General features: G+C 37.7%; 1 protein-coding gene across 2 annotated transcripts in view; it reads right to left on the bottom strand.

Moving 5' to 3' along the window:
- Positions 1-26,333, bottom strand: part of LOC145662042 (putative peptidoglycan muropeptide transporter SLC46) — a 74,144-nt gene that overhangs the window by 30,055 nt on the left and 17,756 nt on the right. The window contains exon 1 of one of the 2 annotated variants that reach the window (XM_081727374.1): positions 4,791-5,039. The exons of the other annotated variant lie outside the window; for it this stretch is intronic. Within the exon in view, the coding sequence (XP_081583500.1) occupies positions 4,791-4,947 (157 nt within the window). The 5' untranslated portion in view covers positions 4,948-5,039. Of the gene's footprint in view, positions 1-4,790; positions 5,040-26,333 lie in introns of those variants that run through there. 2 annotated transcript variants of the gene reach the window in all.

The raw sequence follows: 26,333 nt of genomic DNA on the forward strand, positions 1-26,333 counted from the left end.
TACTCTCGGGGTCTTAAGGGGGCAGACTACTAAATATTTTTCAAAAGCTAACAATTTTTCTTTTGACAGTTTTTCGTAAGTGAAACAAGATAATGAAGTGTAACTTACCTCTGTAATAGATAATGTTATTCTACATCCTAAAATACGAATCGGAATAATTTTCAGTGTTGCCATCCATAGAAATTACAGTGTGACCAGAATTTGAATTACTCAAAAATCTAGGTTATGGCAGCGACTAGAAAAATGAACTCAAGTGCAATTGATGACTTATCATGCTGTCTGCGTTCCTTGTTAACTACTTTTTAAATAATATTTGTATTTATTTTTTAATAAAGAGTACAAAATAAATAATATTTAATTATCAGTAGAATTAAAATACAAATATTACTTAAAAGTAATGAACAAGGAACACAGACAGCATGATAAGTCATTAATTGCCGTTGAGTTCATTTTTCTAGTCGCTGCCATAACCTAGGCTTTTGGGTAATTCAAATTCTGTTTACACTGTAATTTCTATGGATGGCAACACTGAAAATTCTTCCAATTCGTATTTTCGGGTGTAGAATAACATTATCTATTACTGAGGTATGTTACATTTCATTATCTCGTTTCACTTACGAAAAACAGGCGAAAGAAAAATTGTTAGCTTTTGAAAAATATTTAATAGTCTACCCCCTTAATATGTACACCTTAGAAGTCAAAGGTCATTAAGTTTTCGCCATCATGTACCCAGTCGAATGTAATTGTCAAAATTTGGGATACCCATGGGCCAAATTGCCTCTACAAAATTTCAAGGAGAGTGTTTGTTATTAGGAACGTTTTGGATTCTTAAATTTTGGAAGGAGTGCATTTGTCTGCAAAGAACTCTCAGTACTAGGCATACTAACAAGTAATACAATTGAAAGAATAAAGCTTAGAACTCTTCAACACGTTGGAACTGTACAGATTAGTAATAACTATATATATATTGTTGGTTTCCGTAATTAAATTTCCGTAATTCTGTTTCTAAGATGTGAGATCTACACTCGTGGAAACGCATTTAAGAACATCAAATAGAAATTAACCATTCTGTTCCAAGGAATGATAGAAGAGAACAATTGGAAAAAGTGTTGGACGAAACTTTTGCCTCTCACTGACTTCGTTGCTATCCAGAAAGAAAGCAAAGAAGAGTTTTATTAGGGAAGGGGTTGTTTTTAATAGATGGAAGTAGGATTGCAAGGTGCGTGCAGAAAGTAAGTTTCCCGAAGATGATAAACACAAAGAAGTCACAATAACCTTGAAATATTTATTGTCCTAGATATAGCAGGATGACATTGCTTTTCAGCATATTAACCACGTGAATTTAATCACTTGTTTTGGGATCAACTTAGTATTTCGATGTAAAATTTAGCCGCCTGAGAGTGGAATCAGTATGTGACAGCGTCTGCAATTGCCATCACTATCAACATTCTTACCGGACAGGGATGTCTTGGAGTGTAAGAAGACATTTGCATATGCATTTTTTTTAATTTTGAGAACAAATGACTCTTCTAGATCAATATATGGGAACTATTCACAAAAGTATGTTGCTGACATATACATTTCCTTCATTATTTGATATACGAAATTCCTGCCTAGGTATATTAGTTGGTACCTTCTAATAATTTTCCTGATAAATAATTTATTTATTTAATTTTTTTATAAATTGATATTGATTACCATAGAATAGAATTTGATTGTTCTTTCCCAAAAGGAAGTTCCAGCTATTCTTCTAAAATAGTTAAACCTATATTAGAAGCGATAAAGACGCTTTTTGAATATGAATCGACAAATTAATTAGTAACTTTGTTGCAAAATTGTCAATTATCAATTTATATTTTCTTAGTTATGTAGAAATGAGCAGATATCAACTTTGTCGCGGGAATGAAGCTATTGCTTATGCAACAGAACTTTCTATGGAGGCCCATGGAGTTAAATAAATTCTTGTATATGGTCAGAATGTCGCGGTATGAAAAGTCTTCAGAAGTACGTATGTCATTGGACCAATTATCTTCGATGAGACTATATACATAGAGCAGTACCGCATTTATATTCTGGATATTGATAAGTCACCATGATAACTAAAGACTAATTGAAACAAGACAGGGTCGCGCAACACAGCTCGCGCGTTACTGTATCTTTTTAGAACACTTTTTCACCGAGCGCATAATTTGTTTTGGAATCTAGCTTTCTAGGTCTCAGCACCCGATCCATCCGAATTGTTACCTGTAGGACGACTGAAGAGATGAGTGTACAAGGAAAATATAGGTGTAACAGCCGGATACCATGATTTTTCAAAATACCACAAAGATTACGTCTTCTATTCCCATAAAAGTGTTCAATAATATGAATCATGGTGTTTACGGAAAGTGCTCGATTATATACATAGTGGTCTTCACATCTTCATTACATTTTTAGTAAGAGAAACTGTAATATTTTAAGAAACAATAGTTCTCGTAGACCATTTTCACCACATAGTAATAAGCTTCCGAATAGCAACGGCGGGCACGTAGCAGGATTTCGTGAAGGGGGGGGGGAGGTCCGTGATATGAAATACTGTGGTCATCATACCAGGGGCTCGATCATTCTAAACTATTTTACTGGAATATATATTGGTTCGTTTAGCCAGGATTTCCTAACGGGGGGAGGGGGGCGTCACATGAAATTCTGAAGGCGCAGGAGCTCGATTAATCTAAACTACTTCACTATCAACATACATTGGTTTGTTAGACAATAAAATGAGGTATGAGGTTGGTAAGTATTTCAACAACAAACTATGAAGAAATCTCGAGTAAAATAATATAAAAAAAAAGTATTGAAAAAGATTTTACATTATTTATGTCCTTCCTCTGTTTATTCAAATATAACAATTTTCCTTTCATTATGACTTCAACTATTATAAAAAGTACATATTCACTATTATAAAAAGTACATACGCAATAATGCCTTGTAAAATATTTTACAATATCTGCGTTCCTTTCTCTGTTGAATCAAATGCTAACAGAACTTTCTTTTCACATTTTTTTTTTTTTTTTTTTTTTTTGTTTTTATTATCCCGTCAACTACTGTCTGTTCCTAATGACAGGTTAAAGGAGCAGTAGAAAATTGTTTTTGAAATAACATGTTTGATACTAAAAGGATGCGATGACGAAAAATTATGATAAAAAAATGTCCACGCTGTTACAGAATGGCACTATGCTTTCCGAAGCTTGAAATCTCCCTGACTAGAAATTCTGAAAAATCGGTAACTTTTCTAGAAATTTCAAATTCCTTGACTCTTCCAGGATATCTCGCTCACCTCGCCACCATGTATTGCATTAATACAAATCTCCTCATAAGACAGAGTAACCAAAAGCTTCCTGTAGTTTATTTTAACTCTGATTCTTCTTTTTCTCGTTTCATTTTGTTTCATCCTTCCTTAATTTTTTTCATTTCTGGTCTCGAAATCCTTATTCGTGTCTTCTTAGACAATATCTGACAACAAAACACACATACCTGAACGCTCCTCACCCGCGCCCCAAGATATAAAGAAATTAGCGTTGTTGCGGACACCCTGTATAATTTACTATTTACTTTCTTTGAGCACGTGATCAAAGCATTCATGAAAGCTTTCCTATTCAAACTCATTTGCACTTTTTTGAAAATATTATATTGACCTAATTATGTGCCCTCTCTTTGTTTGACCCTAGAAGTAGCATGGGGGTCAATTTTCCCCGCAAGTTAATTTATTTTTAGAATAAAGTGTTTCCTAAGAGCTCTTGATTTTTCTTTTTTTCTGCATATTTTGGTTGAATATAATGTTCATTTTTATTAATTATATGTGTATCAGCTACTTTATTTTTATAAATAAAATAATTCATTCGTCGCGGACAGATTTGATCCCCCTTTGCTATTAGGTGTAACCCATCTTTGTTTTCGCCAAAATTTCTTTCTATCCGAAAATTACATTTAAAAAAAAATGTTATTTCTGTTTCTTATTTAAACACTGCAGCTCATAAGAGCGTAATAAATTTTATCCCAAAAGTGGACGTAAATAAATACTTAGACCGTCAAGACAAAAATCTTTACGTCCCACAATTATACCCTTTAGGATAAAGGAGACGATGATTAAGGTAAGCAAATGATGATGGAAGAATTAATGGAATGAGAATGTGGGAGGAAACGGAAATACTTAGAGAAAACCCACAGACAAGATGTTGTCTCCCACAAACTTACTTGGCCGGCGTTCGAACCAGGGACTCTATGCACCAGAGACACGCGCTCTACCACTGAGCTGTCAAGACAAAACCAACGTTCAGGTTGTACTATGACTGATGCCCGTACTTTAATATCGTAAGCAATGCCATGTATGTTACCACTTACGATAAATGTAAAAGTTGAACTACTTTAAAGGTTTCTGCTATAAGTTTAGTTTAAAATGTTAATTTACACTTAATAGATATAGTCTAATAATCACTTGAAACAAGAAGAGCAAATTTGACCCACCCATGCACACCCTTTCTCTCTCTCTTTCTCTTGGTATGGTATTAGACGTAGCAGATACGGGCTTGGTACTTCTAGGGTTAAAGACGCAACTATCAAACTCGAAGCTTTTACTTCTAATCGCTATTTCGTGTTTTAAATGCTAGGTTTCCATCACCAAGAAACACACTTAGCAACTTCAAATATTTGCATTTTAAATTATATTGTAAGTTAGCTCATGCAGAGTAAATATATTAGGAACTATTTTGTATATAAATACCTAGAAAAAAACGTGGACAAAATGTACTTACTTTTATTTTTTTTCTCTTTGCAGTTGATGATGATTTTTATAAACAAGTTTGACGACCCGAATCTTTCTTCATACACCAGGCAGCCCTCTTGGTGCTCTAGCAGTCTGATTAATGACTTCAGGCAATAGAGCAACAGCACATGTTTCATGCGTGACATCAATCCTCTTGATCAACCTGTGCGGATTACTTTCACATCCAAACATGTTGCGATTTTTTTTTAAGTCTTGACAACTTGTTTACTTATACAAGAGCAGCTCTTAAAGAACGTTTTGTCTTCAGCTGTTTCGTTTTTGTAAGTTAAAAGATATAATTTAGTATTATGGTTAGTAGTAGGTGATATAGATGTATATACAGGCGTACACCCAGATTTTTTTTTTTTTTTTGGAATGGTCCAAATTTTGTCAGGTATCCAATACTATAAAGTACTACTACCTCTATATAGTATTTAATCGGTGTTATTCTGCAGGGCCGGATCTATGGGACGGAGAATTCGGGGCACTTGCCCCGGGGCGCAGCTAGTTGAGAGTATGTAGGGGGCGTCACTTCGATGCAAGATTAATTCTGGCAAGTTTGGCTCAGGCCGCATTTACAATAACAGGATGATTGGTGGAATGAAGAAAGTAGGAGGAAACGGCAGAACCCCGAGAAAATTCACACACATAAAACAAATAAGAGAAATATAAGCGTTTAAAACATTTAAGTTTGCTCACTGAAATCAGTTCAATGAATTTACATTTTTTCAGGCCAAAAATAAATCAATTGGTCTTATGAAAAGTGCCGAAAAGACGTTTTTTCTTTTCTTAATTGGTTGGTATTACTTTTTTACGCGTAAGATTAAATTTAGTCAAATGCAATCGACTCTATTTTTCTTTAATGAAGATAATAAAGGTAGCTGACTGTGATAAATGCATTTTAAAGTAGATTTTAATATATAAACAAATTTAGACGATACTATTTCGCAATTAAGAAAGAAATATGAAAACTGTAGAAAATCAGTTGAAACATAACATTTATCTCCAGATGTTTTCTGAAGATTGAAGACTACTGAGATAAGTTTGCAATTACTGTGGGTAAAAGTGTTTATAATTATTTCTCGATACTCTGTCAGCAATTTGACAATATTATAATTGTTGTAAAAGATGAAAAAAAATATGAAACAAAATTGTACCACACCTAGATTATAATATTTCTAGGTTTGATACGCACGATTCTCTTTGTTTTTCCGTTACTTTTCTTAACCAAAATTGTTTGTTACAAAACTAGGTTATCTCTTCGATTTAAAGAGTCCTCACTACCAATATCGACATCACCACTACTACACATAGAAAATACCGAGGAACAAGTTGATATGCGCGTTGAAGATTCTAGTACTTGACCAAGCGAAATATCAGACAAAGAAAGATGCTATTTTGTACAAAATTCAATGGTTTCGTTATTGAATCCAGACAACATAGACTATTTTTGTACAGCCCGAGAAGGGAGACGATTAACTCACCACGTGTGGTACAAAGTTACTCCAGACGGGGTAAAAACCACTAAGGTGTCTTATCCACTTTAACTATTTATTTTCTGCGTATCAATGAACGACCCGGTGTATACCTGTGACTAGGAACCACTGGTGTAGAGGAATGGTACCTTTGCTGTACGTGGTCTGGAAATATTCCATGTTGACTTAGCATTCTGAAGTAATTAGTATAAGTTACGTGAATTGAAAGATAACGAGATCCAGTTCAGGAAATCATAAATCACGGCGATAGGAGCCAATGTACTGAATGTATACACGACTCCAAAAGTGCATTACCACCTGCGATTCTCCTTTTCCTGCAATAGCAGGCAACCCAAAAAGCTCAGCGATTGGGTTGGTTGCGAATTCGAAAGGCGTTGGACCAAACCTCAATTTTGTAACAAATATATCAGTGTGGCAAACTGCAAATAACAGAATAAAACGAATCATTAAAAATGACAATTTTATTATCCTGGCGGAGTTGGATGACATCAAAAGTTACAACATGATCTTACTTAAGCAGTTCAAACAAGATGAATGGCAAGAAACACATCACAGGAAAGCATTTATCTCCTCCCCCCGCAACAAAAAATAATCTCATAAAAAAGAAAATAGTTACATAATGTGAAGGTTTAATGTAAAAGCCTCACCAAATATTTTGAAAGTTGACGACGGAAAGGCAACAACAACTGAACCGAAGTGCATATGAATGAATTGTGCATAGATATTGCAGACGTAAAATGAGGATACGGTTTTCGTATTTTTCTAAAAAAAAAGTTGCGTGGGGCACGTGCCCCTCCAAACCTTTGATCACGAAATATGAAAAGTGCTAGTAACACTATGTCAAATGTGTGTATAGGGCATGAAGAATTGTAACGAAACTTTGTGTATGGACAATAGGCCAAAAATAAAGCAATATGGGCTTTTATATTCTGTGGAAAAACTATTTTAGGTGGTGCAAGTCCCCACGCAAAATTTTTAAAGCTGACGCCCGAAAGGTAAGAAGAAGTAAATCGAAGTGAATGAAATTGTGAACAGAGATTGCAGACGTAAAATGAAGATACGGGTTTCGAATTTTCTTGAAAAAATGTTGGGTGGGGCATGGCCCCCTCCAAACCTTTGATCACGAAATACGAAAAGTGCTAGTAATACTATGTCAAATGTGTGTAAAGGACATGAAGAATTCCAACGAAACTTTAGGTATAGACAATATGCAAAAAACAAAAGAATACGGTTTTTGATTTTCTGCGGAAAAACGCTTTCAGGGGGCTAAAGAACCCACCCCAAACTTTTGAAAATTAACGCCCGAAAGGTAAGAAGAGAACCGAAGTGAATGAAATTTTGAACACATATTGTAGACATAAAATGTGGATATACGGATTTCGTGGGACACGACCCCTCCAATCATTTGATCATGAAATATCAAAAGTGATAGTAACTGTATGTTAAATGTGTGTAAAGGGCATAAAGAATTGCAACGAAACTTTGTGTATGGACAATACGCACGAAATAAAGGAATACAGGTTTCTATGTTCCGTAAAAAAACTATTTTAAGGGGCAAAAGTCCCCACGCAAAATTTTTAAAGCTGACGCCCGAAAGGTAAGAAGAAGTAAATCGAAGTGAATGAAATTGTGAACAGAGATTGCAGACCTTAAATGAGGATTGGGTTTCGTATTTTCTTGAAAAAAAATGTTGGGTGGGGCATGGAACCCTCCAAACAGTTGATCACGGAATATGAAAAGCGCTAGTAACACTATGTCAAATGTGTGTAAAAGACATGAAGAAGAAGAAGCAAAGAATACAGTTTTTTATTTTCTGCGGAAAAACGGTTTCAGGGGCAAAAGAACCCACCCCAAACTTTTGAAAGCTTAGGCTCGAAAGATAAGAAGAAGTGAATCAAAATGAATGAAATTTTGCACAGATATTGTAGGCATAAAATGTGAGTATACGGGCTTCGTATTTACCTGGAAAAGACGGTTAGGTGGGGCACGGACCCCCCAAATTTTGATCACGAAATATCAAGTTCTAGTAACAGTACTTCACATGTGTGTAACGACATCAAGAATTGGAACATAACTTCGTGTATAGACCATACGCAAAAAAAGGAATTGTTTTTTATTTTCGGTGGAAAAATGATTTTAGGGGTCAAACGTCCCCACGCAACATTTTGAAAGCTGACGCACGAAAGGCAAGAAGAAGTGAACCTAACTGAATGAAATTCTGAACAGATTGCAGACGTAAAATGAGGATACTGGCTTCGTATTTTCCTGAAAAAAAGGTTGTGTGGGGTACGGACCCCTCCAAACCTTTGATCACGAAATATCAAAAGTTCTAGTAACAGTATGTCAGATGTGTGTAACGACATCATGAATTGCAACATAACTTCGTGTATGGATTATACGCAAAAAACAAAGTAATATTGTTTTTTTTACATTCTACGGAAAAGCGGTTTCAGGAGGCAAAAGTACCCTCCCCAAACTTTTGAAAGTTGACGCCTGAAAGATAAAAAGAAGTGAACCGAAGTGAAAGAAATTTTGCACGCATATTGTAGACATAAAATATTAGTATACGGGTTTCGTATTTACCTGAAAAAGACGGTTAGGTGGGGCACGGACCCCTCCAATCATTTGATCACGAAATATCAAAAGTTCTGGTAAAAGTATGTCAGATGTGTGAAACGACATGAAGAATTGCAACGTAGCTTTCTGTATGGACAATACGCAAAAAATAAACGAATACGGGTTTTTATGTTCTGTGGAAAAACGATTTTACGGGGCGAAAGTCCCCACGCAAAATTTTTAAAGCTGACGCACGAAAATCAAGAAGAAGTGAACCGAAGTGAATTAAATTGTGAACAGATATTGCAGACGTAAAATGAGGATACGGGTTTCGTATTTTCCTGATAAAAATGTTGTATGGGGCACGGACCCTTCCAAACCTTTGATCACGAAATATGAGAAGTGCTAGTAACATTATGTCAAATGTGAGTAAAGAACATGAAAAATTGCAACGAAACTTTACGTATAGACAATACGCGAAAAAAAGGAATATGTTTTTTTTATTTTCTGCGGAACTATTCTTTCAGGGCCAACAGACCCCACCCCAAGCTTTTGAAAGTTGACGCCCGAAAGATAAGAAGAAGTGAATCAAAATGAATGAAATATTGCACAGATATTGTAGGCATAAAATGTGAGTATACGGGTTTCGTATTTACCTGAAAAAGACGGTTAGGTGGGGCACGAACCCCCCAAACATTTGATCACGAAATATCAAAAGTTCTAGTAACAGTGTGTCAGATGTGTGTAACAACATCAAGAATTGCAACATAACTTCGTGTATGGACCATACGCAAAAAACAAAGGAATATTGTTTTTTTTAACTTTCTACGGAAAAGTGGTTTCAGGAGGCAAAAGTACCCACCGCAGACTTTTGAAAATTTACGCCCGAAAGATAAGAAGTGAACCAAAGTGAATGAAATTTTGCACATATTGTAGACATAAAATGTGCTTATGCGGGTTTCGTATTTACCTGGAAAAGACGGTTAGGTGGTGCACGGACCCCTCCAAACCTTTGACCAGGAAATATCAAAAGTGATAGTAACAGTATGTCAGATGTGTGTAAAGGACATGAAGAATTACAACGAAACTTTGTGTATGGACAACACGCAAAAATAAATGAATACGGGTTTTTATATTCAGTGGAAAAAAACGATTTTAGGTTGCAAAAGCTCCCCCCCCAAAAAAATGTTGAAATTTTACGCCCCAAAGGCAAGAAGAAGTAGCCCGAAGTGAATGAAATTGCGAAAAGATATTGCAGATATCTAATTAAAGAATACGGGTTTCGTATTTTCCTGGAAGAAACGGTTGGGTGGGGCACGGAAACCTCCAAACACTTGAACAAGAAATATCAAAAGTGCTAGTATCTGTCAGTGTTGGGCAAAATCAATTGAAATCAATTGCAATTGATCAATCAATTGAAAGTAATTGCTCTGAAAATCAATTGCAATTGATTTCAATTGGAATTGATTTCAATTTGTAATTGACAATTAATTTCAATTGCAATTGAATTCAATCATAAAATTTGCAATTAAATTTTCGTCAATTGTTAATTGGTCACCAGGCAATTGAAACTTTTAATTGTTAATTGTCAATTGCAAAGGGTGCAATTGAAACATTCAATTGTTAATTGCAATTGACAATTGAAACTTGTAATTGTTAATTTTAATTGTTAATTGCAATTGAAATCAGCAATTAAAACTGAAGATAAGAAGATGTGTGTATATTGTGTTGTCCACTTGTTACTGTTTTACATATTTCAAATAAGGTACTTATAAGAAATGCTGGATACTTACCATCCCTCTTCCCCCTGGGAAGAAAGTCGTGAAACTAAGTATTGTTTAAATATATTATGTTTATGGTTCTATCCCCCTCGAAAGAACTCTATATGCCCGTCATGCATACAATAGGAATGAGCACGAGCGAGTTCGAGCGAGTTTTCTTTAAAACTCGACTCGACTCGAAGCAGACATATCTGAGTTCGACTCGAGATCTCTGCTCGAAAAATTTCCCCCAACTCGAATCGAATTCGGATAGAGTTTCCAGTCGAGTCGAGCCAATTCGAGCTAAATCCTTTGTGTAGTTCCAAGTACTACTATCTTCAAGTATCCTACATAGACAATATAATTATCAATGATACTACTACTACTATAACTAATTATTATTATAACACAGTGTACCTGTATAAACATGGAATATAGGCGGTTTGTATCGGAATACTAAAAATTAGTTGACTGTTGATCTCGGTAGTCAAGAAATCTTCAGGAGGCAAGGACATCGGTCACGAGGTTCTTGGTTTGAGTTCAGGAGGAGCAAGTATTCGGGGTCGAGCCAAAAATTGTTAGAAGTTATGGGATTCCAGCCAAACATATTTAAAACTGCTCGACCCGGGTTTAGGGTTGTCAACGACTCAAGCGGCTCGCTCACAGCTCTTTCACTTATCGAGCCGAACCGAGAAGTGAGCCTAGCCAACAGCTCATCCAACCGAGCTAGTTCGAGCCGATGGCTCACACGAGCCGAACCGAACCGAGCTGATTGCTTACCCCAACCGAGCCGGTTCAAGCCATTGGCTCAGTTGAGCTGACTCGAACCCAGTCTATGGACTCGTTTCAATGGAGCTGGTTCGAGCCATTGGTTCCAATCGAGCCGAGTCGATAACTCGTCTTTACCGAGTCGGTTCAAGCCATTGGCTCAATTGAGCCCAGTCGATGGGTAATCCCAACCAAGCCAGCTCAAGCTGTACGCTCAGTTGAACCGAGCCGGGCCGGTTGACATCACTATTCCGGTTGGGCTTCTACTTTGGCTAAAAAATTGGACCGTGCAGTTCTCAGCCTTGATGGTAAGAACTACAAAAAATGTTATGAAATCTTTAGTTTTACGTCCCACGCTTATGCCGGTTAGGCTAAAGGAGACGGTGATGATGGGAAATGAATGAAATGAAGAAAGTGGGAGGAAACGGGAGAACCCCGAGAAAATCCACGAGCACGGTGTTTGTCCACCACAAAGTCCAAACTGCACAAGCTGGGATCGAACCAGGGACCTCAAGCACCGGAGGTGAACGCTCTACCACTGACCCACCGCGCTCCCTGGTAAGAGCTACAGTATATACGGCGTCATTAGCTTCTTCCACCACCAACGAATTTCGAGGTACTTTGTTTTGCATCTTTTGTGCGTGTTTTGTGTCGCTTTGTGCGCCTATTCCCACATTTTGTGCATCATCGGAAGTGGATCAAAATGGGCCTACAAATATGGCGGAACAAATTATTGCTCTTCCGCCACCAATGAATTTCGAGGTCGTTTCCTTCACATCGTTTTGTGCCGTTTTGTGCGTCTACTTCCGTTTTGTGCGTCATGGGAATTGGGTCAAAATGGGCTTTCAAGATGGGACGAAAATGACCAAGAGTTCCGCTATTATCGAATTTCGAGGTCGTTAATTTCACATCTCGTACCCTTTTGTGCGCCTATTTCGACGTTTTGTGCGTCACTGGAAGACGGTCAAAATGGGCCTCGAAGGTGGGACGAAAATGACCCACTGCTCCGCCACTACCGATTTTCGAGGTCCTTCCTTTTGCATCGACTACCGAATTTTCATGCTGTTTCGTGCCTCCATTTCCACGTTTTGTGCGTTACCAGAAGTGGGTCAAAATGGGCTTCCAAGATGGGACGAAAATGACCCACTGTTCCGCCACTATCGAATTTCGAGGTCGTTAATTTCACATCGCATACCATTTTGTGTGCGTATTTCGACGTTTTGTGCGTCACTGGAAGACGGTCAAAATGGGCCTCGAAAGTGGGACGAAAATGACCCACTGCTCCGCCACTACCAAATTTCGTAGTCCTTCCTTTCGCATCAACTAGTGAATGTTTCGTGCCGTTTCGTGCCCTTATTTCCACGTTTCTCGCATCACCAGAAGTGTGTCAAAATGGGCCTTCAAAGTGTGACCAAAATGACCCATTGTTCCGACACTATCGAATTTCTAGGTCGTTTCTTTCGCATCGTTTAGTGCCTATTTTTAAAAAAAGTTTTCTGTACTCACTTCCTCGTCTTGTGCGTCACCGGAAGTGAGTTAAACAGGCCTTTAAAGTGGGAGTTAAATGGCTTACTGTTCCGCCACTATCGAATTTCGGGGTCGGTTCTTTCGCATCGTTTAGTGCCTGTTTTGTACGTTTTGTGCGTCACCAGAAGTGTGTCAAAATGGGCTTCCAAAGTGTGACGGAAATGACCCACTTCTCCGTCACTGCCGAATTTCATGGTCCTTCCTTTCGCATCGACTAGTGAATGTTTCGTGCAGTTTCGTGCCCTTATTTCCACGTTTTGCGCGTCACCAGAAGTGTGTCAAAACGGGCCTCCAAAGTGTGACGAAAATTACTCACTCCTCCGCCACTACCGAATTTCGAGGTCCTTCCTTTCGCATTGACTAGTGCCTGTTTTGTTACATTTTGTGCCCCTATTTCCACGGTTTGTTCGTCACCAGAAGTGTGTCAAGATGAACCTCCAAGGTGTGACGAAAATGACCCACTGTTCCGACACTATCGAATTTCTAGATCGTTACTTTCGCATCGTTTAGTGCCTTTTTTTAAAGTTTTCTGCACCTATTTCTCGTCTTGTGCATCACCCGAGGTGAGTTAAACGGGGCTTTAAAGTGGGAGTTAAATTGCTCGCTGTTCCGCCACTATCGAATTTCGGGGTTGGTTCTTTGGCATCGTTTAGTGTGTATCTTGTACCGTTCTGTTCGCCTACTTCCACGTTTTGAGCATCACCAGAAATGCGTCAAAATGGTCTATCAATGTGTGAGGAAATAGAGCCATTGTTCCGCCAATATCGAATTTGGAGGTCGTTTCTTTCGCATCGTATAGTGCCTGCTTTGTACTGTTTTGTGCTCCTATTTCCACTTTAGTGCGACAACGAAAATGGATCAAAATGACCTACAAGTATAGCGGAATAACTTAATGCTGTTCCGTCACCATCGAATGTCGAGGTCGTTTCCTTCACATTTTTAATGCATGATTTGTGTCGCTTTGTGCATCAGTGGGAGAGGGTCAAAATGAACCTTAAAAGTGGAATGAATATTTCTTTTTCTGCCATATTTGTAGGTCGTCTTTGACCCACTTTCGTTGGCCTACAAAACGTGAAAATATGCGCAGAAACTATAAAAACATGCACTAAACAATGCGAAAAAACGACCTTGAAATACGATACTGGTGGGAGAGTGGATCATTTTTCTTCCCACATTGAATGCCCATTTTGATCCCCTACCATTGATTCACAAAACGTGGAAATAGGCTTACAAAACGGTAGAAAACACGCACAAGATGATGTGAAGGAAACGACCTCGAAATCGTTCCTGACGGAACAGCATTAACTTGTTCCGCCATATTTGTAGGATAACATTGACCCATTTCCGGTTACGCAGAAAACGAGGAAATAGGCGCACAAAACGACACAAAAAATGTCCATGTAATTAAGCTAAATTTCTATTTAAGTTTGTAAGCTTAATTATATGGAAAATTTTATACATTTTTCCTTTACGTTGGTCTACTTTACGTTGATTTGGGACTTTTAAATTTTATTCAGTTTTCCACTGAAAAGTATTTTATATATAATTCAACAAGAAAATAATTATTAATTATAATTATAATTCTTATCTATATAATTGAATTCATTGTAATTTGTTCCATAACAAACACTTTACCATTTCGTACTAGCTGTTATGCCCGTTCTTCGCACGGATCAGATAAAATATCAATGTAAACAAACTGAACAACGGGAGAACAATTAAGAAACATTTCTAAAATTGGATATATTTTGTGTGAATATATATCCAACAACGTACATGTGTTTTCATTGGGAAGGCCGATGGGGGATGAATTCGAACGTAAACTCTATCGGGGGTGTCACTATACGTCTGAGCAACTCCAATAAATATGGATTCGACACAAATTCTACTACTTTTACATGTCCCGGTGAACCCCCTCAGACCCCCTTGGTTCGTATTGTGAAAAAATCTCCTCTGGCCCCCACCAACCTCCAACCAATACCGCGAAAACTATGAATGTAAAACTAACATCTGCCATTTTCTACTACTTTTTACATATGCCGGTAAAAGTCCCTATAATCCTCTGGTTCCAATTTTGAAAAAACAATGCCTCTGGCCCAGAGCCGATGGGGGCTGTATTTGGAAGTCAACGCCTGTGGAAGAATCACCATTCATCTCAGCGACAGCGAAAACTATGGATTTGACACTAATATCGGTCACTTTCCATTATTTTTACATGGAATTACAGAATTCAATTGCAATTACTTTCCACTGCAATTACTTTCAATCGATTGATCAATTGCAATTGATTTTCCTTTATTAATGACCAACTGCAATTAACAATTAACCATTACTTTTTTCAATTGTTAATTGCAATTAACAATTAAATTTACAAATTAATTGTTAATTGTTAATTCAATTGAAATTTGCCCAACACTGGTATCTGTATGTCAGATGTGTAAAAGGACATGACGAATTGCAGCGAAAGTTTGAGTATGGACAATACGCGAAAAATAGACGAATACGAGTTTTTAATTTTCTGCGGAAAAACGGTTTTAGGGAGCAAAAGCTCCCACCGAAAAGTTTGAAAGTTGACGCCCGAAAGGCAAATAGAAGTTAACCGAACTGAATGGAATTGTGAACAGATACCGCAGACGTAAAATGAGGGTACGGGTTTCGTATTTTCATGGAAAAAACGATTGGGTGGTGCACGGACCTCTCCAAACCTTTGATCACGAAATATGAAAAGTGTTAGTAACACTAGGTCAAATGTGTGTAAAGGACATGGAGAATTGCTGCGAAACTTTACGTGCTGACAATACGCAAAAAATGAATGAATGCAGGTTTTTATTTTCTGTGGAAAACGGTTTTAGAGGGCAAAAGCTATCACCCAAAATTTTGAAAGATTACGCCCGAAAGACAAGAAGTGAAAGGGAAAATACGAAACACGTATTCGTTCATCTTACCTCTACAATATTTGTGCACAATTGCATTCACTTCGGTTCACTTGTTTTTGCCTTTTGGGCGTTAATTTTCAAAATTTTGGGTGGGGGCCTTTTCCCCTTTACCGCTTTTCCACAGATAATAGAAAACGCATTAGATTTTTTTTTGCATATTTTCACTACACAAAATTTCGTTGCAATTCTTCATGTTCTTTAGGCACTTCTGGTATACTGTTATTAGCACTTTTGATATTTCGTGATCAAACATTTGGAGGGGTCCGTGGCCCAACTAACCGTTTTTTCCAGGAAAATACGAAACCCGTATTCCCTCATTTTATGTCTACAATATCTGTGCACAATTTCACTTCGGTCCACTTGTTATTACCTTTCGGGCGTCAACTTTCAAAATTTTGGGTCTGGGTTTTCGCTCCCTAAAACAGCTTTACCACAGAAAATAAAAATACACGTATTCGTTTATTTTATGTGTAGTATCGACCTACCAAATTTTATCAAAATCGGAGTGTTCCACTTGGGACGTGTTACTTGTCAGTCATTGTAGAACTATTTTCCTTGTTTCTCCATCAATAAAAATTGTCTGACAAGTAAAGGGTCCAAATGGATGGATCGAGTTGCGAGATGAGACGTAGTGCGACTGATAGAGGATATGGAAATATGTATATTTGCAAAATTATAAGGGCTGAACGTCATAAGAAATGGACGGGGGTCAAAATTGATGGGTAGGAAAGCTATGCTATGTTATTGAAATACATCAAATAAACTGTTGTATCATGAAAATAGTGAAGATAGACAATGCAAACGGTGATAGTTTCACATATTGACAGAAAAAGAATGGGCAGAGTAGATCACGAACCTCTGGCGGCACCTTGAAATCCGTCATTTTGAAATCTGTGATAATTTTGGAAATGGAAAGGTAGTGACGTGATATATCAATTAGGGCTAGCATGCTCTCAAAAGTCAATTATGAACTTTAGTGATCGTAATCTGTACTTATTTGTTAGATTTAGGATAATCTTCATAGTTATTTACGAAAATCTAGGAGACTGATACTCGTATGTTGAAAGTTTGGACCATCACGAAAGCACATGTAAGTTGAACATGTCCAAAGCCAAGAAAACTAACCTCGAAATTTGATATCCAAGTTGTATATTATTATATTTCACTGTCGAATATCAAATTTCACTGTTAGTTTTCTTGGTTTGTAGATATGTGAGTTATTTCTTGTCCATAATACGACTAATAATGCTAAAAGACTCACAAATCAGATTTAGTTCGTACCTTTAGCATTTCTTACAATCAACGTACAATTGTAGTTCTTAGCCTTTCGAAAATTATGAGCCTCATAGACTCCTTCTTTCTTACAAATATTAGTATCAATAATACAACCTATTAAAAATTATCTTAAAGGTAACCCACCGACAAACTCTAAGCAACCCCTGTAAAATGAAATGAAGTATTTCATTTTAACGAACCACGATTATGCTCTTTAGGCTAAGGGAGACAATGATTAAGGCAAGTGAATGTTGATGGAAGATATGATGGAATGAGAATGTGGAAGGAAATTGAAGTATCCCAAGAAAACCCACACACGATACGATGGTGTCCACCACAAAATTTCTTGGCTGAGGATCGAACTAGAGGCCCCACGTACCAGAGATAAGTGTTTACCACTGAGTCACCTTGTCTTCCCCCAATCCCTAAGAGACGCGGGCATCCAGTTAAGAATAACTGACATAGAAAAACGTACTTACCATTTTCATACTCCACGAATCCCACATTCTGACCGTTTGTACTTCTTGTATGTTGGTTTATCACACACATTATTTAGTATATCGATACATCTGTCAGAATCATAGTGTTTCCTCCAAAGTAAGGGCAGGGTGACTTAGTGATAGAGCGTTTCTGGTGTGGGATGAACCTCGTTCGATCCCAGACTATAAAATTTGTAGTGGATGCCATCGTACCCGTGAGATTTCTCGGAATTATCCTGTTTTCTGCTACATTCTCATTTCACAAATTATTTCCCAAAAATTAGCTTCCATCTATTACCTCTCTTTATTATTGGATCGGATTTCAGTTTAGCATCCCTTCGGTAGCAAAATTACATGAGATATGGAGCTACGGATTAACGTGAGATACGAACTGCTTGCGCTCCCGCCGCGAATTGGAGCCGGGTCTCCTATGCGAAAGTCGCAGACGCTACCCCATAGCCATGCGTAATCTCTCTGTCTTCATTGGCCTATAAGGCATAACATTTAAACTTTATGGACTTCAAATAATTTCAGTTCTTCCTCGATAGCCAATTCTATACTGAGACAAAGTAGATCAATCAAATGTGTCCATCTTAGCTTTTTTTATAATCTTAATGATGTTCTTGTAACTTTGACCGTGTTCTAAGATTCCTGTTAGTTGAAATATCGTATTTAATTGTAGTTAACTTGCCTCGGTCAACGTTCCATAAAATATCCCCATAATTCTTCAATTTATTTGAGGTGACCTTTGTGCTGCCTCTGTACCATATCGGGTTGTGCATTAATGGAAGCCATGGCTAAAAATAATATACATTTCCTTTCCCCGACTTCAATCCGACATTTTGTTCTCGAGTTACGGCTGTTTTGGGCATTTTTCCGACTGGTTTTTGGCTGGTCATAGCGCCAAAAGGAAGCATTGTGCACCCAGGTTGTCTTATCATGGTGTCAGGAATGAGCTCTCAAACGTTGTAAGTGTTGTTTTGAAACACCCTCTATATTTCTATCCTGTTTCTGATTAGCTTATCTTTGCCAATCAATTTCCAGTATTCCCAAAACAAACCAAAAGTGAACTAAATTCACTAAATCGCCTTCCCCCTATGCTTCATTCTTGTATAGTACTTATTATATATTTATATTGTAATTGACAGAGATTGCCAATATTGATTGAAATATCTGGTTAAAATTCTATTAGAGGAATTCCCTCTTCAGTGCAGAAATTACCTCCTTGCATCCTACCGCCATTTTAGGCGAGATGGGATTAAGTAAGATGGGAATTCCCATCTCGCCTAAAATGGTAGACATTCTTATTTTGGAGATATAAGTGGCTGATAAATCGTTAGGCGAGGTGGGATTAGGCTAGATGGGGTGGAATCATCTGAAAAGGTAGAGGTACGGTAGGTAGCGGCATGACGTCACGCCGTCCCCCATGCCTATCTTTGCCCATTGTAATTGCTTAGGAAGTGGGAAGGACGGCGTTCACAGTTTTTTGGGGGTGGGGATAGGGTCCCCCGCGTTCCCTCGCACTTTAACCCCTTTTGCTAAGTATTAATTGCTGTGAGGACTAACGAAAAATATTATGTAATAATAATAATAATAATAAAGTATCTGAATGATACAGATATTTTTTCAACTTTTATTACAATTGCTGTGGGTTCCCATGAATCTGGTTACATTGTTTTTGTAAGGAACAAAGAAGATTCAAACAACAATATGATTTGTATAAAAGAAAAAAAGCCTTATCAGGCTTTACAAGGAACTAAGCACTGACAAGTGATCTTGTGTCTGTTTTTTTAAACATAATGTTACGAGGCACAGAAGCCACCACACCTGCGGTGTGCTTGCTTTTTTGCCTCAGGCAGCTTCAGTACTAAGACTTTGCCTCAGGCAGACAGTACTAAAATTCTGTCAATTTATGTGTAGCTATCAGTCAACCACACAGGTTCTTTGAAACGCTGAATTTTACAAGAAAGGTTTTGTCCATCGGATAGGAAGCGAACGAAGCCCATCGTACGTTGTAATCCCTTCCCCTCTTTTACACACTGTGAAATTTAACTTGTATACTGTAGTAAGTTACAGAAAAGAGAATGCTATTTTTTAAAAAATGACATTATCGAATAAGATTGACCATTATTACAATATATTCAAGATGAAAAATATTCTTTTAACAGTCGTCGTACTTAGTTGTCTGCACTGAAATTCCCATAATGTGCTTTCTTCTTTTCTAATATGAGCTCCGAGCTTCTTCGTGGCTAAGTGGTTAGCGTATGTGCCTTTGGCGTTAGAGACCCGGGTTCGATTCCGGTGAGAGCTCATGTAGTTCGGGTTTGTCAATTAATCAGTAGGTCCCGTCTTATAAAGCCTCGCTGCTGAAAGGGACGACAAAATCAACTCAACTCATATTGAGCATCATAGGAGATATAACTCCGAGGGGAATTTTGTCCCTGGAAAACCTCCCAAAATCATCAACGGTACGAAATATGTCTGCAATGCAACATGTCCATCATTTCCAACTCTATGCTCTGTGACCTAGTTTGCTTTTCATGTTTTCAGTAAACTAGACAGACAAAAGGAAGAATAGAGGCTTTCTTCCAGAAAATTGTGTTCGAGGGTGGGGGGTCACACAGGTTCGTATCCACGGGGAGTCAAGGGGGCCGGGCTCACCCAAAATTTTTACATTAGAATGATTTATGAGCATTAAAGTAGTCAGCCATTAGGATTTTTTTGTTTTAGGACGATACCAGGTTCGACTCCTGGTGTAAGCTCAGCTTTCAGTCCTGTGTCATTTGCAGGTCTCGTCTCATACAGATTCGTTGAAAAACCTCTAAACATGTGCTATGACTAGTATGCGAACTAAAGTTTTTTTTAGCAAAAGAGAGAGAAATTTATTGCTTTAGACTTTGCCCTGTAATCCAGTTTTTCTGGAGGCGAGATAGTATGGTTGGAAACGACCTATCAGATTCAAGTTCCGAACCCACATTAAAAATACCTCCCTTTATAACCTTGGTGTTGTATAAGGACGAAAAACAAAAATATACTGATAGCTCTAGAAATAGATATTATAGCAAAGAGATTTAAAAAATAGGTGGTTTTGAAATAGAGAAAGGACAGTACCTGAGCTTTATTAGTATTACTAGCATATATTACCCGCTTTGCTAAGTTAAAATGAAAATTTAAAAGCACAACACCGTATTTCATGTGTTTAGTACCCGTGAAATATGCTGTTTTCGTTTTTAATGGCATCGATTTAAACAGCATCGGAAAGATCATTTATCAACTCGGCGACCCCAAAAATCATGGATTCGACACCAATAATGGTCATTTTCGGTCATTTATATATATATATTTCCTCCTCCCCTATGTTGCGGGCAATGGCAACGAAAGTGTCACTGTTCATCTCAGCGACCCCCCACAAATGTGGATTCAGCACTAATTAACGGTCATTTTCCATTATCTTTAAATATCTCTTCCTCCCTTTCCCCCAAGTTGTGGGGTTGAATTTGAATTTAAACATGATCGAAAGTACCACTGTTCATCTAAGCGACCCAGAAAACTATAAATTTGACACTGATAGTGGCCATTATAGATCATTTTATATATCACTTTCTCCCCTTCCCGCAAGTGGCGGAGCTGATTTTGCATTTAAACCGGATCGAAAATGTCACAGTTCATCAGAATGATCCCGAAAACTATGGATTAGGCACTAATATTGGTCATTTTCGATTATTATTATTATTATTATATATAGATCTCTCTCCCCCGTGCTGCGGCACACGAAATCAGAATTGTCACTGTTAATCTCAGCTTCTCCTAAAACTATTGATTCGACACTAGTATTACTCAGTTTCGATCATTTTTAAACGTTTATCCCCCTCTCCTCCATTGTACCCTCCCTTTTCCCAACTATTAGGGCTGAACGTGGTTTGAAACAGCATCAGAAGTGTCACTCTTTGTCTCATCGGGCCCGAAAACTATGGATTTAACAGTAATATCGGTCATTTTTGATCATTTTTAAATTTCTCTCTCTCTCGCCTTCCCCTACGTTGCTTCGTCAAAGTGAATAGCCTAAAGTAATCCCTGCCTCTAAACTCATGTATATTGAAAATTTGATTTAGATCGGTCGGGTGGTTCAAGAGTAATGAAGTCACAGAGCCAGACATTTTTATTTTTATTTATTTTTTTTAACATATATCTGCCCCCTCTCCCTCCCCTACGTTGGCTCGTCAAAGTGAAACGATTAAAAAAAACACCCAAGGCCCGACCTTCATATTTGTTGAAAATTAGATCGAGATTGGTTGGGTGGTTCAAAAGTTATTAGGTTTTATTAGTTTCTATTTATACGTCCCCCTCCCCTCCCCCCTAGGATGTACCGTTAAAGTGAAATTACAAAAATGTTTCCAGATCCAAACCTCATATATCTTGAAGATTTGATTGCGATCAGTCGGATATTCAAGATATAGTTCAAGAGTTATTAAGTTACAAAAATAGTGGCTTTCAGTCTTATATAAATTGATTTTTATGTATATCTCTCCTTCTCCGCCCCCACGTTGCTTCCTCAGACTTAAATAACACGATCCCAGACCTGAGTCTCCTCTATGTTGAAAATTTGATCAAGATCGGTCGTGTGGTTCAGGAATTATTAAATTTTATTTATTTTTACCCCCCCCCCCTAAGTTCTACCATCTAAGTGAATAGCCTAAAACCAGCCCAGCCGTAAAACTCATCCATGTTTCAAATTTGATTAAGATCAGTGGGGCGGTTCGGGAGATTTAGAGTCACAAACATAGTGTTTCTCAATTATTTATATATATATATATATATATATATATATATATATATATATATATATATATATATATATATATATATATTAGTAGTGTCGAATCTAGATTTTTTCCTATGGGGGCAACGTAAAATTTTAGGGCACATTCCACCAGCCCCCCTTCCAACAGAACGGCGAATGCATCGTTTTTACCACTAGCAATCCTCTACATTGAGACTTTTCCCAAATGGGCAGTACTGGCTTCGATAGAAGGAAAAAAAAGTTTGAAGGGCCGGATCGGGACAGTGAAGAGAAGAGTGGCAGTGTTGGTCGAATTTCAATTGAATTGACAATTAACAATTAATCTGTAAATTTAATTGTTAATTTCAATTAACAATTGAAAAAAGTAATGGTTAATTGTTAATTGCAGTTGGCTATTAATAAAGGAGAATCAATTGCAATTAATCAATCGATTGAAAGTAATTGCAGTGGAAAGTAATTGCAATTGAATTTAGTCATTCAATTGCAATTGAAATTAATTAGCAATTAATTCAATTGCAACTTTTGATTTCCACAGCAATTACTTTCAATTGATTGATCAATTGCAATTGATTTTCACTGATTAATTTTCAACACTGTAGTTCAAAGAGAGTGTGGGGCAATGAAAACTTTAGCCACGAAAAACTGATCCACCATCCATCGTGACCCATGACCCCCCGTGACCCACTCTGTCCCACCACCCACCATGAACCACTGTCACACACTGTGACCCAAGACCCACCGAAACCCATTGTCATCAACTCTGACCCATGAATCATGCCCTCTTCTCTACTGACTAAAGAGTTTAAACTTGTAATAAATCAAGGCTATGAAATTATCACTCATTGGATTTTGAATTTCTACGATCAATCACTCAAGCACCGCTCTATTACAATAACGGTGGATCTGACCTTTCTAATATAAATAAAATAGAGTTTGCTTGAGTGTCTGTCTCTCTATCTGTGTGCGGCCCGTGGACCAGACGAGTGGACGAAAGTTTTCAAAATTTGGTTGCGGGTAGCTTGGTCTAGGCTACAGATCAAGACAAAGAGTTTTTTTTTAACCGAGACCGGCCTGGGAACCAGACAAGTTGGCCGAGAGTTACCAAATTTTGGACACGGTTACCTTGGTTCAGGTCCCAGACAAAGGTGAAGCGTTTTTGACTAAATTCGAACCAGGGGGGTCTCAGGAGGGCGTTAACCCAGACATGTAAAAGTAGTAGAAAATGACCGATATTAGTGTCGATTTCATAGTTTTCGCGGTCGCTGAGATCAATGGTGATACTTTCATTAGCGATGATTTTCTAATTCAGCCACCATTGTATGCGGGCCGGGAGTCACCGGGGTGGAGAATTGCGAGACATGTAAAAATAATGGAAAATGACCGATATTAGTCTCAAATCAATAGTTTTCACTGTCGCTGAGATGAATGGTGATACTCACACAGGAGTTGACTTCCAAATACTGCCCCCATCGGCTGCTGGCCAGAGGCGTTTTTTTTTTTTTTTCAAAATTGGAACCAGAGGATCATAGGGGCTTTTATCGGAATATGTAAAAGTAGTAGAAAATGGCAGATTTTAGTGTCACATTCATAATTTTCGCGGTATCGTCTGGAGGCCAGAGGCGATTTTTTCACAATTCGAACCAAGGAGGTCTCAGAGGGCGTTTACCGGGATATGTAAAAGTAGTAGAAAATGACCAATATTTGTGTCGAATCCATATTTATCGGGATTGCTCAGATGTATAGTGACATTCCCGATAGTGTTTACGTTCAAATTCAGACCCCATCGGCCTTCCCAATGAAAACACATGTATATATATTATTTTGTTTTCCATGTAGTTAACATTAATGTCATAGTAGATTAAATGATAAAATTCGAATTAGTAATTCTGTTTTACATTGCTCCATACATACACTGGAGCAAATCCCGGGGAATGAAGGGGACATGTCCCCTCCAATCTTGAAACTGGGGAGATTGTCCTCCCCAATAATCCGATTTGAAATGTGTTTTTTGGGAGAGAAATTTGATTATTTGTGTCCGATCGCTAGAAAGGAAAGTGAGATGAAATTAATGTCCACTCAGAATAAGCCTCAAATCTGCCCGCCTCCCAATGTTGAAGACAATTCTGCTCCCCTGATCCTCTACAGCATTGTTTCTCGGCAACAGAAATATTTTGAACATCGTTATATATGTATATAGGCCCTATATAATATGGGAACGATCTTACCCGTCCCCCCCCCCCAATGTTGAAGACAGATTTGCGCTGTTGCATACATACCTGTCGTTTCTCGTTTCTTTTTGTCCATGAACTCAAAATCATGGGCAAGGCTTGCTTTTCAATTCTATCCTTGAAAGAGTCTGTTCTCTTATCCCATATGCAAAGTCTACATTCCACAAGTTCAATAACGGTTAAAATATCGAATGGAAAAATTCCTGCCATCTCTAAAAATCTAAGGAAAACTAGAAAAGTAAGAATGCAATAATACACAACCTTTTCATCCAGTCACTGTAGCTAAACTGCAGAACTCTATCAGGGGGTCGATCCCGGTACAAAGGGGAGAGGGAAAACTTGGATACATAGCTTTGGTCTTTGTTTTCAATTGCCATTCTACACATTATTTTTTAAAATGGGAGATCTGGGATAGTTTTGGAAGTGAGAGAAAAAAATCTGTAACAAGTGAAGCACACTTAGGTTACACTCTTCACCTTTTTCCCATGCTATCTAAAGTATCGGCTAATCTTAAATTCGCATTGCCGATGCGGGTTTTCTAACAAGAATTATTATGGTGCAACTTAATTTGGATGCAAAATCCTGACATAATTAGCATTTAAGAACTTCGCAGTGTGCATTAAAATCATGACAGAAATGTAGTTAAATATCAGTTTCAAATTTCATGTCTACCTTGCATCCAAAAACTTATGCTGTCATTTCTTTCAATGTTGGTAGGAGCCGAAAGTTCCAATTGATCCCAATTTTTCGCTTTAATTCCCTCTATTTTTTCATAAAATTTTAAAGAAATATTATTATTAACAAGCAACACTTCTGAAGTTTAACACTCCGATTTTGATAAAATTTGGGAGGTAGATACTACACATGAAATAAACGAATACGTGTTTCTTATTCGTAAGTAAGCCGAATTAAACGATTCGGCTTACTTACTTATTCGTAAAACCAAGTAAACCGAAGTAAACGAAATTTTACACACATATTGCAGACATAAAATGAGGGAACACGTGTTTCGTATTTTCCTGGAAAAACGGGAGGTAATCAACAGGAGGTAAACAGGAGGGAACGGACCCCTCTAAAACTTCCATCACGAAATACTGAAAGTGATAGTAACAATATGACAAATATGTGTAAAGGACACAAAGAATTGCAACTAAACTTTGTGTATGAACAATATACGAAAAAAAAAGGAACACGGGTTTTTTTATTTTGTGCTGAAAAACGGTTTCAGGGGGCAAAAGCCATCACCCAAAATTTTGAAAGTTAAGGCCCGAAAGGCCAGAGGAAGTGAATCAAAGTGAATGAAATTGTGCACAGATATTGTCGACATAAAATGACGGAATACCTTTTTCTTATTTCCCTGATAAAAAGAAAACCGTTTAGGTGGGACACACCCCATCCAGAACTTTGATCGTGAAATATCAAAACTGCTAATAACAGAAGTGCTTGAAGGACATGAAGAATTGGAACGACACATTGTGTAGGGACAATACGCATAAAATAAACGAATACGGTTTTTCTTTTGTTTTCTGCGGAAATACGGTTTTAGAGGGCGAAAGCCCCCATCCCAAATTTTGAAATTTGAGGCTCAAAATGCAAGAAGAAGTGCACCGAATTGAATTGAATTTCGCGCAGATATTGTAGACGAAAAATGAGATAATTTGGTTTCGTATTTCCCTGGAAAAGGCGGTTGAGTGAGACACGGACCT

Source organism: Thermobia domestica, chromosome 10, assembly GCF_964235325.1.
Source record: "Thermobia domestica chromosome 10, izTheDome1.hap1.1, whole genome shotgun sequence".
Taxonomy (NCBI): domain Eukaryota; kingdom Metazoa; phylum Arthropoda; class Insecta; order Zygentoma; family Lepismatidae; genus Thermobia; species Thermobia domestica.